The sequence below is a fragment of the Dasypus novemcinctus genome, chromosome 5, assembly GCF_030445035.2.
Source record: "Dasypus novemcinctus isolate mDasNov1 chromosome 5, mDasNov1.1.hap2, whole genome shotgun sequence".
Classification (NCBI taxonomy): Eukaryota; Metazoa; Chordata; class Mammalia; order Cingulata; family Dasypodidae; genus Dasypus; species Dasypus novemcinctus.
In genome coordinates this window covers 56525518-56542779 of record NC_080677.1, presented here as the reverse complement: position 1 = coordinate 56542779, position 17262 = coordinate 56525518, and the positions used below count along the sequence as shown (strand labels likewise).

At 38.7% G+C, this 17262-nt stretch overlaps 1 protein-coding gene across 1 annotated transcript in view; it reads left to right on the top strand.

Moving 5' to 3' along the window:
- Positions 1-14067, top strand: part of ASB4 (ankyrin repeat and SOCS box containing 4) — a 77467-nt gene extending 63400 nt beyond the window's left edge. The window contains exons 4-5 of the mRNA XM_004470731.2: positions 9995-10108; positions 11296-14067. Coding sequence (XP_004470788.2) covers positions 9995-10108; positions 11296-11484 — 303 coding nt within the window. The 3' untranslated portion in view covers positions 11485-14067. The remainder of the gene's footprint in view (positions 1-9994; positions 10109-11295) is intronic.
- The last annotated feature ends 3195 nt before the right edge of the window (positions 14068-17262 follow it).

Sequence of the window (17262 nt, the reverse complement as noted above, 5' to 3'; positions counted from 1 at the left end):
TATCTGCTACTTCAGTTGCACAAATTTTCTGGATCATACACTGGCATCCTGGATTTGGCTAAAATAACAATTATTAATAGCCTCTAAGATGAATATAAAACACAATATTTTAAATTACTTATGAATTTGTTTCTATTTTAAAATTCTATTCTGTATAATCACCCATAGCGCATTCATTCTAGATCTAGTCTTGCTATTTATGTCAGGAATACAGAAGCATGGAGTCAGATAAACCTGGATCCTGCCACTTACCTAGGACTGTGACTTTGGATAAGTTTTTAAACTTCCTAAATCTCAGCTTCCTTCCCTGTGAAATGGATTTACCCTGCTGTTATATCATGGCAATAATAGGCAATCTCAATCCTCCACCAGAAGGAAGTTCTTACTTGCAGCGCATCACAAATATCTGAGATCTCAGATCTGAGAGGATGGTGACAGGCATTTCTTCACTCTTTTTTTTGGTCACTTTCAGTTTCTGCCAAGTCTCTCCCCCATCCCCACCTATACCCGCTCCCACATCTATAAACATCTCTCCCTTGGTCTATCTCCATCTTTTTTTTTCTTGCCCACATCTCACCAGAGTCTGGCCATTCTCCATAGTGGAACTCCTAGAAGACAAACAAATCCATCTCTCTCTAATACAGTTCACTTCTCGAAGCAGGATTTTGTGCATTTCTTATACTCTAAGGCCACCTGAACAGAGAAAAGGATGATGAGGGACAAAGGGTATGAAGGTCCAGAGAAACATCCCTGCCACATTATCCATAAATAATACCCTTCTTATAGGGTTATTGGTTGGATTAAATGAGGTAGTACTTGGGATATTTGTCACAGTGTCTGGCACATAATAAAAATTAAATCATGATCATAAAATAATAGTTGCTATATTATTATGACATACCTATTGAGCAAGAGATTCAGGGCCCCTGGGCCTGGTTCACCCAGCAGGGCCCTTCCCGACTTGGAGACACAATGTGTAAGTCACTGCCTAGAGACTAAATGTTGAATTATATTCTGAAACTCACTGTTGGTTGACTGTGGATTGAAACATCTCTGTGAAAATAAATAAAAAACCTTCCCCTCACTCCAATCTTAGAGCCAGTTTAGGGAGAATGGGGCCTTAAACAGAGTTTCTGCTCTCTAAAATAAGTCTTGCTGAAGAGGGGAAGGTCCTCAGGGTCCTCACAGAAGCAGTTCCCCTGACAGAGAGAAGAGTTAGGAGCAGGGGGGTTAAACTTCAAGGGCCCTGGCCTGGCCCATGATTTTCTTAAACTGATCTCTTCATTACTTAGATCCCCCTTTCCTCAACTGAAAATGAAGGGATTAAAACCTTTTTTTAGGATTGTCTGTGGACTGGGTGAGTAAGGTATGTAAATCACTTAGCCAAGTAATGGTGCCCAACAAAATAGTTCACTTTCTTCATCCTCCCAAAATATACTCTTACTTCAAGGTAGGAGTCTCCTCTACTAGATGTCCTTTCATAAAATGCGCTTTAAACTATGTGTCCCAAAGAACTGTTAGCATTTTCTTCTTTTTCAGTTCCCTTTATTTCCTCTCATTTGGTTGCAGGCTAAAGAGATATAAGATAGAGTTGGCTACTTATAGATGGCTGGCATTATAAACATTTTCGTTGCTACCCAACAGCCTGTGTAAGAGAGCTGGCCCCCTTCCAAAGGAAAACGAAAGAAAAACTCTTTAATTTACAATGCAGATGCTTCAGAGTGATTTAGAGCAACTACTCTGCAGCCCGACTTTGCAAAGAGAAAGTCATCTTTACAACACGTAAATGACTGACTCATTTATCCTGGAGATAAAGTGATTTGTTCTCTTCTGGATGGGGAATTCAGTTTCCTTATTTACAAGGAACAAGGTCAGAGCTGGAGATGCTGTCTTCCAAATATAAAGCAAATTTGTAGAGGGGTGTATTTCACTGAAAGCCAATATATAAATTACATAAGGCAAAAAAGAATTATAGGGTCTGCGATTGCTTTCCAGGGCACAAAAGGACATTTGGTTTTTTTCTTCTAGTATAATTCAGAAGGAAGTGACACCCCAGGGAGCCACGATTGGGTTTTCTTGTAGGGCAAGAAGGACATTTTTCTAGGGTAGGAACCGTAACGTGGAGGTTTGAGGAAGGTAAGGAAGAATTCTGCAGGTGAAGAATGCTGTATGTGAAGCCCAGGGTAAAAACAGCTTCTTTCATCATTAAGCACCCTTCTGTACCTCGAAATATCAATATATCAGAGCCAAGGTAGCTTTAGAATTTCTCTACTAAAGTGGCTTAGAGGTGGTATTTGGATTGGAATTGTGGCAGGGCAACTTATCTTGATTGTGTTTTTTCACAAATCGTGCATTCATTTGTCCTTTTAGGGGTCAGTGACAGAAAGGAATCTGAATCTCCCTTCAGTTGCCACCATTTTATGAAAAGCTTTTTTATCTAACTTCTCCTTCATGAAGGGAGAACAGAGACACCAGAGACTCACAGAAAGCAAAGCTCATTGGATATCTTCTGTTGCTCAGGCAGGTAGAGATGAAGCAGAAAGTTTTCCTACCAGTCCTTCCTCATTTGATAGTCAAGGATCCTGGTAGTCAGTGTATCATGGTGATTTAGGAGTTTGCTTTTCTGAAGGGTCTTTTTTGTTGGTGCTTGACGAAAGAATTACTGAAGCTGAAGAGGATATATACAACTGCCTTAGTTCTGCTGGAAGTCTGCAGTGCCCCTGAAAAGAGCTGGGAGACTGTCAAGCTTGTGTCAACCAAGGCTTCTTTCAGCAGAAAACTTAGTAGTCAGAGTCTCAGAAAAAAACTAAAGACAGCAGTAGGAATTTTGGACTTCATGCATCTGAAGACTGCATTAAGTTAGGTTTTGGAACCACCTAATTTTTATTGTAGTAAAAGGTGAAATGTTTTCTCCCTGTGATATATGGGACTATGCCAAGTACAAATTGAAACACCTAAGCTATGAATGAATGATGTTCCTATATCCATAACTTAATTTGAACTGTTTCTGAGTAGGAACTGGGAATTGGGTTTCCAGAAAAAAATAGAGTATGTTGGTTAAATTTGAATTTCAGGTAGACTATAATTTTTAGTATAAGTATGTGCCATGCAATATTTGGGATATACTTATCTTAAAAATTATTTCTTGTCTACTTGAAATTCAAATTTAACCAGGCCTGGCATTTTTATTTGCTAAAGAGGGCAAGACCAAGATGCTGGAATATTACCTACCCACCCCAATAGCTGTGTTTTCAGATAGAAATCCTTCTAGATATACTTTTTGCAGGCCCAGAAATGCTGTTTCTTCACAGGGCCTATAGCAACAGATGTATGGCTCCAGCCTACCTGCTCACCTCTCATGGACTGATGACATAGGGCTGCCCTTTGTTTAGGTCTGACTGAAGAAGCCATGGTCAATAGCACAACTTTGTGCACTGTGCCCAGAGGATGCATGTTAATAGATCCTTTCATTATGTGATTTGGACCCAGCGACTGAGCAAGATGATTCTGAGGTCTTCACTGAATTGGAGTTTAATATGTACCTTTAATCTGTCATGTTCTGTAACCGCTACTTTAATAGGAAGATAGCTCAAAGCAGTGGTCTGCTAGTGTTGGCTCATAGCAGCTCACGAAAACTGATTGATAAATCATCAGGAATTTTTGCAAGCTATTTGTTAGTGAAACCATTATTAAAAATTAAATCATAGAAATGTTCAATCACATTATGTTTCAAAATGCCATAAATATTCAAAAGACATTAACTTCTAGTTATTCTACTCTACATTTCCTAATTATTTTACTCTATATGTCTATGGTTTTGAAGTTATTTGCATCTATTGTATCTGTTTGGTGGAAACAATATAATGATGTATCACTGTGCATCATGCATATTCAAATTCATATTCAGTGAGCTCATGTTGGCAACTTGAAGTAGGCCATGATAAAAAGTATTTGCGCCACAGAAATCGGCAAATGCTACCAATCAAAGTTTGATTTATTGTTTTGTTAATTTTTTTTTTAAGGTATCAGGGACTGGGGATTGATCCTGGGACCTTGTATGTGGGAAACTGGTGCTCAACCACTGAGCCACATCAGCTCCCCTGAGCTGTTTTCTTTTTTTTATTTAAAATTTTAGGAGGCACCAGGAACCAAACCAAGGACCACCCATGTGGGAAGCAGGCACTCAACCACTTGAGACACATCCACTCCCATTTTGTTAATATTTAGACTTATGAAATTCATGGAGAAAATGATAGTGAAGATTAAACTAAATTGTGTGTCCATGGTCATGTCTGTAGCTGTTACATTGTGAATAGCACACACACACAAAGTGAAGAACTTGCCTTTCAAAATTGGAAAACTATTTATCTGATTTAATAAAAATATTACTCATGTCATTGATGAATGAGTGAAGTTCCAACATATGTCTTCACTGCTTCTTTCTTGTCTTACTCTTTAATGTAATAAAAATATCAACTAATGTTCATGAAGGAACTACATATGTTCTTTAATTGCAGTCATAGGTTAGCTATGGATGCAAATCAATATCCACACAAAATCAATTAAAAAAAACATAAGAAAAGTCTTCAATGAGTACCAATTGGCTATATAGAGACTTAAAAATAAAGTGTAGGGGAGCAGATGTGGCTGAAACAGTTGAGCAACCACCTTCCACATGGGAGGTCCCCGGTTTGGATCCTGGTGCATCCTGAAAAAACAAAAACAAACGACAAGCAAAACAAATGAGAAATCCAACTCAGGGAAGCTTATGTGGCTAAGTGGTTGAACATCAGATTCCCACATACAAGGTAGGTTCAGTCCCAGCCTCTGGTACCTCAAAAAAAAAAGTGTAGTATATAGTTAATTATTATTTACAAATTGCATGCTACATGCCCTTTTAATTATTAAAGTTTATAATATACTTACATAAATTATGTATTTATAATTTACTTATGTATACTTACATGCATACAATTTTTTCATCGAGCCAGTTGTTGAACATTTTCTGGCATAGCACTGACTCAAACCTCTGCTTCAGTAGAGCCCCTACATTCCTAGTGGAGGCCCTCAGATTGGATTGTTTGTTTGGGCTGATACAGGTCCTCAGCTGAGGCTATGCCTCCTGACTTGAAACTGTGCTCCAGAAAATTTAAAAAAAACAACATGTTTCTGTAGTCCATGATTACCATATCTTGTCATTCTTTATTCCCATTGGGTTTAGGCCATCGAAACTGGGTTTTGTTAGAGGATGTGTTATGTTAGAGGATCCCTGCCGTTTCCTTTGTCTCAGGTTTCCATGAGGAAAATTCTGCTAAAATAACCCCCTTTCAACCTTTATCCCCAACTCTGCCTCATCCCTCTTATCAGATTTATGAGTTGGGAAGAAGGACTGAGTTCACTTACTTAACCTTGGGCCTAGGGAACTCCTTGATTCTTTTAGTTCTTCTGGGTGGTCAGTTTATGGAAACAGGCTCTTTCTGCCAAGAAGAGACCTACAGTTTTGGCATGTAAATTTAATTTTTGGGTGGAGTGTTAGGAAGCTCTATGTGACCATGTAACTAAACATATTTTATGTAATCAGTGATATAGCTGACAGTCTGATTTCTACTTGTTTGTCTTCTGCATTTCATTTGTTAATGGGTTCTAAATTCAGGAAGAAAATACAGTGTCATTTATTGGATTTCTGAAACTCTGCATGCTGGGACATCATGGTATAGTGGATGGTGATCCTATTTTGCCATTTAATCTTTAGCGGGGGTCATATTGGATGGGGACTGGTCCGCCCTAGTTACAAATGTCCATCCATCCTCCATTTATCCCACACAATCAGGTCCTTATCTATGTCGGTCTGCCAGCTCTTCCATAAACTGGCCTTTTAATCAAATCTGATGATATTTAGTCTGTCTTCATCTCTCAGGTCTTCATGGTTCTGATGATAACCCAGCTTTGAGCACTCCTCATTTGGTATCTTTCAGTCTGATATATCTACTTTCCTTTTGACTTCTGGTATAATACAGACCTGAGTTTAAATTTTGATTCTGCCATTTACTAGCAATAATTACTTTCAGTTTCAATTTTCTAAGCCTTAGTTTTTAGATCTGTGAAACAGAAATAGTTGTAAAATCAAACTTACAGGATTGTTTGAAGATGAAGAGAGCTAAAATATATAAAGAACTTTACATAGTCTCTGGAGCATAGTAAGCCCTCAAAAAAAAAAAGGCAGCTATTGTTTTCCTTCTTTCTTCTCAACTGCCTCATTGGATTCCTCAAGCTTTGGTTCATGGTCCTCTACCTTTTCCATTTGGAGCATACTTTGATGGAACACAAGTCTCCATCTCCTTCTTGACCTCATCAACACTTCTATTATGCACATTTTTGACTGGCACTAGAACATTACATGTAAAATATCTTCCTGTTCGTTATCTGTCCATCCAAAATTTGTAAGCCCTTCCAATTTCCTTATTTCTTTCAGTGACACTCCTACTTGTCCTTGATCTCAGGCTTCAAAGTTGAATCCTTCATTCCTTATATCTGATTAATCATTAAGTCCTTCTTATTCTTTCTTATGAATTTTTCCCACAACTTCATTTTCCTTCATTCCCATGACCATTAGCGAGTTAGCTGAAAAGCCACTGGAACCCTCCTGATTAGCCTCCCTCTGTTCTTTGTCCTTAACATGTTTGTTTCTCCCTTTGTGCTTTTGCTCATGATGCTCAAGGGACACTTAATTGTCTTTTTAAGTTAGTCCTTTATTATTTACTGACTTATATTGCTCTCTAATTCTTTGAAATATATATGTCTTTCTCTTCAGCTAGGTTGTAAACTCCTTGAAGACAAAATAAAAATAGGTCATTAACTTCCCAGAATTACTGTCCTGGTACTGAACACTGTGCTCAACAAATGCTTCCTAATGGAATGAACTTAATGTAACTCTTTCTTGTTAAGAATATATAATAGCCACCTCCTGCCTGTCAAGACAAACCTAAACTCTTCAGACCAGCATGCCTGATGTACAGTCAGCCAACTCCATCTTACCTGTAATTAATTTTAGCTTTTTCCTGACATGGACCCTCCATTCCATTTGACCTCTGTACACATACACACACACACACAAACACACACACACACACACACTTAACCAGTATTAAAATGATCATCTCTCTGTCTCAGTTTTGCCTGAGGCCTCAAGATGTAGGTGCTGATCACCCTACATTTAAAAACGCAATGCTAGAGGTTCTGCGGGGAGGGAGAGGGAAGAATAGGTGTAACATGGGGGCATTTTCAGGACATTGGAATTGTCCTGCATGACATTGCAATGATGGATACAGGCCATTAAATGTTTTGTCATAACCTATAAAATTGCATGAAGCAGAGTATAAACTATAATGTAAACTACAGTTAATAGCAGTACTTCAATATGTGTTCATCAATTGTAACAAATGTACCACACTAATTAAAGATGTTGTTAATGTAGGAAAATGTGGGACAGGAGGAGTTGAGACATATGGGAACCCCCTACATTTTTTATCTACCATTTATGTAATCTTTTTAAAATCTTTTTAAAAATAAATTAAAAATTTTTTTAATGCAGTACTAGATCACCCATGAAGGTCTTGCAAAGGATCTGGGAAACCAGTTTTGTGACCTTGTGCCCCAAAACAGTAGTTGAGTTTGAGAAGAAATTTTTTTGGAGAACATTGTTGAATTGCAGAGCATCCCTCCCTTCTAGTGAAAGGGAAAGGGCTTTTTCCTTATCTCAAGCTCCAGGAGAGGGGCTATAAGAGGACTCCTCAAAAAAGCTTGATACATGTTTTCTCAAGTTTCAAGGGAAGCACAGGACTGACATGTAACTCGTGATTAGAAAATTTAAAGGAGAAAGTCCGTGGCTTAAGCTGCTTGTCTGGTAGCAAAGGAAAAAGACGTGACTAAATTGAGAGTTACAAGTGTTTTCATGTCTTCCTCCATTGACTACTTGTAGGTCACATCCGAGAGGCAGCTAGGGTCAATTTTAAATAAAAACATCCAGCAATGAGGGCATCTTGGCAAGAATAACCAAGAAGTGTGCTGGTGGACATAGAAGTTGCTGGTTAGGGCCAGGGGTTGTAAGGGACTTGTCTGAGGAGAGGCACTATCCTTATCAAGAGAATTGGATGCTCCCAGTCTTTCTGCAGAACCCACAGAATCTCCCTGTGACAGGATAGCCTAATGCAGGGGGCAACAATGCAAGATCAAGTTGGTACCTATCAACCAACACTTTTGGTCCTCCTTTTCTCTCCCTCTATCGCCTCCAAACCCAGAGATGTCCAGTGTTGAGTGGGAAGGAGAGGAGGGGAAGAGGAGGTAGAGAAATAGAGAAGCCACAATATCTCCATTCCCACTACAGGCGTCTACCCTGAAGCAGGTCTGGGTTACAGAAGACGAGAAGCTTTTACATTCAGTAAAATTTGGAGTTTCACTTATTCAATTACGATGTACATTTTTTATTACAGAAGTGATGTTCTTGTCTCTAGAATGACTGAAGGAAGTTTTTATTATTAAAAATTAATCAGAAACAGCTATGGGTCTTGCCTGCAGTATCATGCCAGGAATGGATAAGAAGAATTCTAGGGAATGGGTTTGCATGGGCAGGAGAAAGGGAAAGAATAAAGCTGTTTTTTATTGTTGTGCTGTGCACCTGAAGTACCTCTCTTTCAACATAATTGTTACATTTGCTGATGCTGCACATACAGACAGGTGCATAAGTGCGTGCACATGCGCAGTGGCACAGATGCACACCCTCCACCATCTAGGACCTAAAGTTGAACTCATCTCCTCCGAGAAAACTTTCTGATTAAACCCAACACCCGCAAGTCTTCCTTTTGGAATACCTATAAATCCTAATTTTTAAACCATATAATCCAACACTTAAATATGTGGACCAACCCTATCTATTGTCTTTACATGTTTAGTTTATGTGCTTTTGCCTTCCAGGCTGATGATAAGCTTGTCTTCAGAAATCAGTGTGTTTTACTTTTTTTATGTGGGGTTTATGTATCTCCACACTTGGCTCCTAATGTTGCTCAAATGATTGATCAGATAGGCCTAAAATTCAGTTACGCTAAAGTTTGGTTAAATGTACAAATACCCAGTACAGCTTAAAATCTAAAGCGAAATCTTTCTGTCTCCTAAGGGAAATGTTAGACACCTTGACTCAGCTTTCCAAGGGTTTTTTTTTTGTTTCATTTTGTTTTGTTTTTGGTTGGCCATGCATTGTTGAACAGCATATGCTAGCTAAATAGCTAGATTTCTTGTCATCTTTTATCTGTTGACAGAAGTTACAATGCCAGTGAGTATGGTTTGGTATGTACCATCAGTCCTCTCAGGGCTTATACTGGGAAGACACTTTTGGTCTACTCGTAGCATATTGTCTAATTTGCTTCACCTCAGGGTCATCAGTAAACCTGAAGTTCTTAGATGACTAACATTCAGCCTTTTGATTAAAACATTTTCCCTAGAGCTGGAAGTTTCCCAGGCAGCTGGAAGGGTGTTCTGAGAACAGCTTCTCTCGAAATTGCTTCAGTTATGGGCAGAGCAAGCAATTCTTCAAGCTCCCTGCTTGTTTGTTAGCAGGTATTTCTCCCTTGCTCCTGGACGGTGAAGGAAGTTAGTGTGATTTTATTAAGTGCTCTTCAACCATTGGGGCTGGCAAGGGGTTTGAATACTCAAAGGTATGACACTTTCAAAAGCAATCAAGGGAAGTGGCTGTGGCTCAAGCAATTGAGCTCCTGTTTACCATATGGAGGACCCAGGTTGGAACTTGGAAAAAGGCATCTCAGACCTGCGTGGAGAGGTGCAGCAGCAGAGCAACACACCACAAAGATGCTGAAGCAACCAGATGAAAAAAAAAAAAAGACTATACAGAGCCCAGTGGGTCAATGAGTCCTTGATGTCACTGTAAGCAGAATGAATGAGTCATATGTGTACAATGAATGCAGAGAAACTGTTTACTCTGCAGGTGATACAGGCTTGCCATTCTTATCCCAGAGCCATCGAAGTTGTAGTCAATGCCTATGAACACATCAGTTGGAATATGAAGTGGAGAAGAGCTATCCCTGATGATGACTTAGAGGTAAATAATTCACTTTCTATGGTTTTTACTATGAGTACATTCAGATTGCATACAATGTGTAGAAAATTCTAATTAAAAATTAGTTTTGAGAATGCTTTTAAGATCTCTTCAAATTCAACAAGACAAAGGGCTATAAAATGCAGGTGTGAGAGTAAATAGCTGCATCGATTATGTAGTACTTGGGAACATCTTAGGGGTTTCTCCACGTTAGGGTAAATGTATGTTAAAGGTAGCAGGTTTGCTTTCTTCCCATTGAGCCAGATGAATTAAATACTAACAATATTTGGAATTGATCAGACAGCATTTTTTACCAGAATATTAAAGTGTTTAACATGGATTATTTCGTTTACTTTTAAATATCTTGAAACCATTTTTAGGCAGGAAACAGAATATTTAAAACCCTGCCATTCGGAAGTGCCACACTGGTGAGGAATGTTATTGATGTGGCAAAGTATGGGAGGGCTGGGGGTCAGGGAATATGAGGGTCCCCTATATTTTTTGTGTTGTATTTATATAGTCTAAGTTTCTTTTAAAAAATAAAAAATATATATATATTAAAAAAAATAAAATAAAAAACCCTGCCATGGGTCATGCAGAAAGCTGAGTTGAGCCCACAGTCTGTATCTGGGCTCAGCTGCCTTTGTAAACCAGTGCTTCCAGTGAGCCACCTCAGTATCAGAAGTGAAATCTATCTCCAAACAGGGACAGGTATTGAGCACCACACAAAGCTCTCTGGTCTCAGAGCCAGGTGGCTTTAGTGCACTCCTACTCTGCTGCTTATTAGCTATCTTGTCTTTAAAAAATTACTCACCCTACCTGGGCTTCATTAATCCTGAGGATTAAATATATGAATATATGGGTCATGGCACTCAAAGGGTGTGTAATAGTATTGCGATTAATTTGAAATTGCTATTTTGCATTAGGACAGGTCCAAACTTCTCACACAAGTATATTTTGTCTCATTTCCTGGATTCTGACCTGTAATATAGAGCATCTTCCCCCCACCCTTCTTACTTACCACCTCCTCACCTCCTCATCTGCATTTCTGTTTACTTTTATCTCCTCACCAGAGACTCTGAAAAGCTGCCATTATGCATAAAGTAGAGACTGAATGCATCACTGTTGATTTTTCTTGACGTAAACTGTGGGTCTTTTCTAACTTTAGCATGTCTTGCCTTCCTTTCCAGAGATACTGGGATTTCTACCATTCTCTCTTCACTGTCTGCAGTAACTCTCCAAGGACTCTCATGCATTTATCGAGATGTGCCATTCGAAGAACATTGCACAACAGATGCCACAGAGCAATTCCTTTGCTTTCCCTTCCATTGTCATTGAAAAAGTACTTGCTATTAGAGCCAGAGGGAATAATTTATTAAACCTTAGGAGACAGAAGTTCCCAATCCTAGATATTTAAGTGGACTTGCTGGGTAGACACAGTTTGCATAAATAAAATGGTACTTGGGTTGATTATAATACTTCAGGGATTTCAAAACACATTACAGACACTATGTCATTAATCCTATGGTATCATGGTGAGGGGAAATAAGCCGGAAGTAAAGATAAGGAGTTTTCAAAGACAAGAAGGTATTCAGAAAGTACTAATGTAGCAAGAATAATTATTATCTATAGTTCTCTTACTAGGTACCTGATATATTTTTATAACACTGTTCATGTATTATCTCATTTGAAATGGGACCCAGGTTTTCTTACAACCAATCTCATTCTCTACCTTAGCAGTAATAAGTTTACATTGCCTTACGGTTTGCAAAAGAGCAGGCTTTGTGATTGACCTCTGTGTCTTCCCTCCCATTACCACTTAACCAGTAATAATTGTCACCAGTTATGCAAACTCCTACTGCCCGAACCAGGCTTGCCAACTTATTTTAGTGAGGAAAGCACATGAATATGGTCAAAAGAAGGGGATCTTCGAGTTGAATTTGAAACAAAAAAGAAAGACCAGTCCACTTAATAGCCAAGAGTGGACATTTCTATGCTCACTCATTGAGCATGGAGATGCAAAGAGGAATCCAATGTGATTCGTGCCCTCCAGGATCTCAACATGTAGCACAGGATCCAAACTTACAAGCAGATAACTGCGATAAAAAATAGCAGGGGCAAGAGTACAGTCAGGTGCAGACTCATTTTTAATGCTTGATTTTCAAAATTGTTTTTCTAAGGTGAAGTGCAATTTTTCTTTTAAGCATGAAGATGAAAGCTGAAGGGATTGTACAGAGTCGTCTCCTGCTGCTTTTAGGATAAAGTTTCCCTAATATCTAGACATTGTTTCACTTTATGATTACCTATTTTGTGCTTCCCCGGACCCCTTGGGAAAAATAATGCATACTCTGTAGCTCCCACAGATGTAACAAGGAAGTTTAGGAAATATGAGAAAGAAAGTATGTAAAGGCAAAGACTTAAATTGATTACTTTGGTCTTTTTATGAAACTGACACCTTAGAGCATTTTAGCCAGAAGGTAAGGAATACTTTGCTAGTGATGGCTGTCTACAGAAAAAAAAAAAAAAATAGAATAACTTTTTGAAAATGGTGAAAGGTTGAAAAGCTTGGAAAGATAAGTGTGCTAATCAGGCTTCCTAGTTAGAGGTTTGAAGAAAGAGAAATGAGATGATTAACCTCTGGACCTCATGGTCGGTGAGGCCAACATAGCTTCACTTTTTGTTCTTGCTAATCCCTTACAGATAAGCTCCTTGCCTCTTAGCATCACCTTTAGAGGTTAAGGCAGAAGTAATTAAGTAAAAGTAAATCAAATTGCCAGTTGTGAACACGTTTCTTTTAGTAGTGTGGGTCTCCATCGTATTTAACTTTAATGCTTGAGATTTGAATGGAGAGGACATCAAATATTCCATTAGGCTACTGCTTAGACTGTGTAAATTCTCTTAATCCCAGTGGCTCTGCAGGAAAATGCATGGATGGAAACAATAATCTTTCTGAAGTACCAGTTTTACTCGAATATTTTGTGGGGAAATATTTGGAGTAAAACAAGATCTACATTACTGAATGGAATGCAGAATTTGTTCAAATTATTGATGTAAAACACAACCCCTCAGAAAACTGTTCGCTTGCAGCAAATGGGGTTAGCCTGCTGGGAGGATATGCACATTGCCCTTACCTTCAGGAGAATTTTGCCAGAAAAATTTGAGATGCTCTGACTTATGGCAGGTAAAACTGATGCCTAGGGTAAAGTCAAAGGATAAAGTGAGACGATATTTTTTATGTGGGAGAATTAAAAATATTTTTCAATCTGCTTTCTTCTGCTTAAACATTTTGCATTAATCTGGTAGGTAATACAGAATTACTTGTTTTGATTTGTTTATTCATAGAATTACAGTTATTTTTCTTCATCTTTTGTTTAGGACTTAAATGAAGCTCTCTTGTTTTCTTTCATCTTTTTGAATTGTATCTTAAACAATTAGACCCTTTTTCCTAACCTAACTTTGATTTTGAACCAATTATATTGAAGAATTACACACATTTCATTACTTTTTTCAACAGTTACAAAGAAGAATGAGGAATTGTGCCTGTAAATAATGTTTTCAAAAGAAATTAAAGGAGTAAATGTGGCTGAAACAAATAAAAACCAGGCTATTGTGGCTTTAGGAACAAATGTGTTCTAATAATAATAAAGAAATTGTCCTGAATCTCTCTTCCACCTATCAATATCTCTGTCTTACTGTTTTGTTTTTCTATGTTTTATTTTTATTTCTCTTCATTCTCACCATCTACACAACCCTGGGCAAAGGAGGAAATTATACCCTCCTGATACCTTTGCTACTTTCTGGGAGTACCTACTGTAAACAGACATCCAATGACTTGAAAACTAATTTCCTCTGTCATTTACAGGAAGGGTCTTTAATATGAGGGAAAGACCACCTGTTCAGTCTTCCCTTTTCAGGATCGAGACACACATTTTGTTTTATTTTTTAATCACTTAGTTTTGCAACTCTACTTTGTTCTTCCATTCTGAACCCAGTGATTTCTGATAAAGGACACAGTAATAAAACACTGATTGTAGGTATAAGTAAAGTAACAAACCAGTTTCAGGGGGTTAGCAGCATTGACAAAAACAACTGAGCCAAGTTTTTTATTACTCAGCTGATGATAAAGAAGTCACAGAGTTCCAAATTGGCACACTTGAAAACATTTTTAAAAACGCTATTATTCTTTCACTTCCCCTGAAATGCAAATACCATACCCGGTATCTGGAAGGATTTTATCTTCATTTTCTTTATGTGTATAAGCAGAGGCTTTATAGTTAAATGTTAAGAGCTCTGACTCTGGTGCCTCTCTGAATGTATATCTTCACTTCCACCCTATTTGACCCATAATCTAGGAAAAATGATATATCTGAAGCTCCATGCCTCTGTTTTCTCTTTTGTAAAATGTACTAATGGTACTTTCCTCATAAAACTTTATGGGAATGTTTTGAGGATTAAATTGCTAGTACAAGTATAATGAATGGAATAAAGGACAGGATACTCAGTGTGGTGGTTTGAAACTATATGTACTCCAGAAAAGCATGTTCTTAAAGTCAGTCCATTCCTGTGGGTGCAGACCATTATATGTAGGAGCTTTTGATGAGGCTACTTCAGTTAAGGTGTGACCCACCTCACTCAGGAAGGGACTTAATCCTATTACTAAAGTACTTTATAAGAGAATGAAATTCAGACAAAGAAAAAAAGCCACTGGAACAAGAAGCTAAAATCAGTGGAACCCAGAAGAGAAGAGAGAGACCAACAGCACCGCCATGTGCCTTGCCATGTGGCAGAGAAGCCAAGGATCAGGGGCAGCTTTCAGGAAGAAAGCACTGACCTGGTGATGCCTTCATTTGGATGTTCTTGTGAGCTCAAACTATAAGCTAATAAATTCCCATTGTTTAAAGCCAACCCATTTCATGGTACTGCTTTAAGCAGCCTAAGAAACTAAAAACAGTAATGGTTTTATTATTATTGTTATTGTCCTTGTCATTGTTATAATCATTATTTAGGAATAGATTTCTACCAGTGGTTTAATATATCCTTAGAGTGCCGCTAAAGTCATTGGGGGTATATGGTGATTTCTTTTCCCTTTGGGAAATATTTGTTGAGCTCCTCCTATGTGCCCGGCATATTGCTGATAGCTGGGAATCAATGGGGGAACAAGACAAATCATTTTTGGGTTCATATATATACATATGTGGTGTGGGGTGTGGGAGAGGATGGGACTAACATTGATTTGAAGAAATAAATGTACAGCAAACCAACTGATTTTTGATACTTTGCTCTTTTGTAAGTGAGTTTATCAAGGATGCAATGACTCCTTTTACTGTTTTACAAAGGCTGTGGGGTCACTTGAAGATTTATCATGTGAACAAAGTGTATTGATTTACCTTTTCCATCTTCACTGGAGGAATGGAGTAAGAGGCAATTAACTTTGTCACAGAAGGTGTTTAGATTATCCACTGATATTCCTAGCAATAAGGGTTTTTACTTGTCACCTTGAATGTAGAGGGAGAATTGGAGAATTTCATTCATTTATTCTTCCACTTGTAAGAATTTTAGTAGTACTGAGTGTGCTAAATATAGAAGGAAGAAGGGGAGTGTTGATACCAAGTCATTGCAAGATTCCTTTTTCATAGCTCAATGTTTTTTCTTTATTTTTTTACTAAGACATAGAATAAAAGAACCTGTGGGGTTTCTAAAACATTTAAAACTATGTAACTTGTTGGGAGCGATAAAAAGAATGTATGCCGACCTCAGCGAGAGTCAGTAGCACGGCTGCCAGAGAAGAGCCAACCCTCTCATTTGAGCAAACTATAATTAGCTCCTCACAATATGCCAGGTCCCACAACATGGCAGAATCCAAATCTGCCCTGTCACTTCCTTATTCTTCTTCCCTTTCAGGCCTTTGTTCTCCGTCTTCCCGCCACTGCCCAGACTGATAAGGCAGTGCGCAGGCGCAAGGCGGGGAAACTGAAACCCACCCTACACGTCAGTAGCAACCATAACCAATCCCTAACTTCCACCTCCGCCTATTACCCCTCCCCTTCCCAAGAGTATATATGCTTTGTTCCCCTCAATAAAATTTGCAGCTTGATCCTCACCCTGTCTCGCTGTCATTCCTCGCGTCTCCTGTCTCACCATTCCCATCCACGCAACCACGAGCCCCCGTTTACTGCCCCGCTGGCCGGGGCATTCACAGTAACTGAGCTGTTTTCCTGTCAGTCTGACATAAAATGTTTGATTAGTAATGATTTTCAAAACCTGTATTTCAGAGATAAATTGCCTTATTCATGTGTGGTCATACTTGTCACCAATGAGAGGCAATGGATGAATTATGTAAGAAACATCCTTGGAGAAGCTGTTGCATTTTTTTAAAGAGAGGTGAACTGGATTGTGTGCTTAAATTTCTTCTTTACTAATTGGTTTTTTCAGATAGAGGTATGCCTCAATGATACTGTGAAATGACTATGCAAATAAGTGCTAATCCAACCAAGGAAATAAAATATGAATACCACCTTGCACTTCCTAAATGGAAGACACACATGGATTAGTTCTTAGTGCTTGTCAGACAGGGAAGAATTGGTAAAACAGAACTGACATGGGAAGTTTCAGGTAATCTTAGATGTAGAGGAAAGGTCCTGGGGGCCTTCATAAGGTCCAGGAGCCCAGACACATCTGTCCAGAGCCAGAGGGGAAGACAGTCACTCTCTGTTCCAGATTTGGGGAACTGGAAAGTCAGAATTTTAATCAACAGGCTGTGGGAACCAATGGAGTTTACAATCTAATTGAGGAAACCAGCCATACAAACTGGACTGTCCTTGTCAATACACGGTTTCCCCACACTTTTTCTCATGGGCCTTGGGAGGATGACGTCCATGGATTTCATGAACTAGGCTCCCTGCTTTCTGGCTTTCTGGTGGGTTCAACCATGGTAAGATTAGCAGAAGGAAGAACAGGAGTGGGCAAAGATTAGGACTCTTACTGGTCGCTTCCCTGCTGGTCTGCTTTTGATGGTGGCTGCAATTCTTTGTCAAGGCCATAGATCCTATCAGGAGCATCTCTCCTAAACCACCATTCTCCCTGGGTTATAGTAATTCTTCCTGCACTGTCTACTTCAGGTCAAGGGATAGTAAATTCTTCTCTACTGTTGCCTTTGA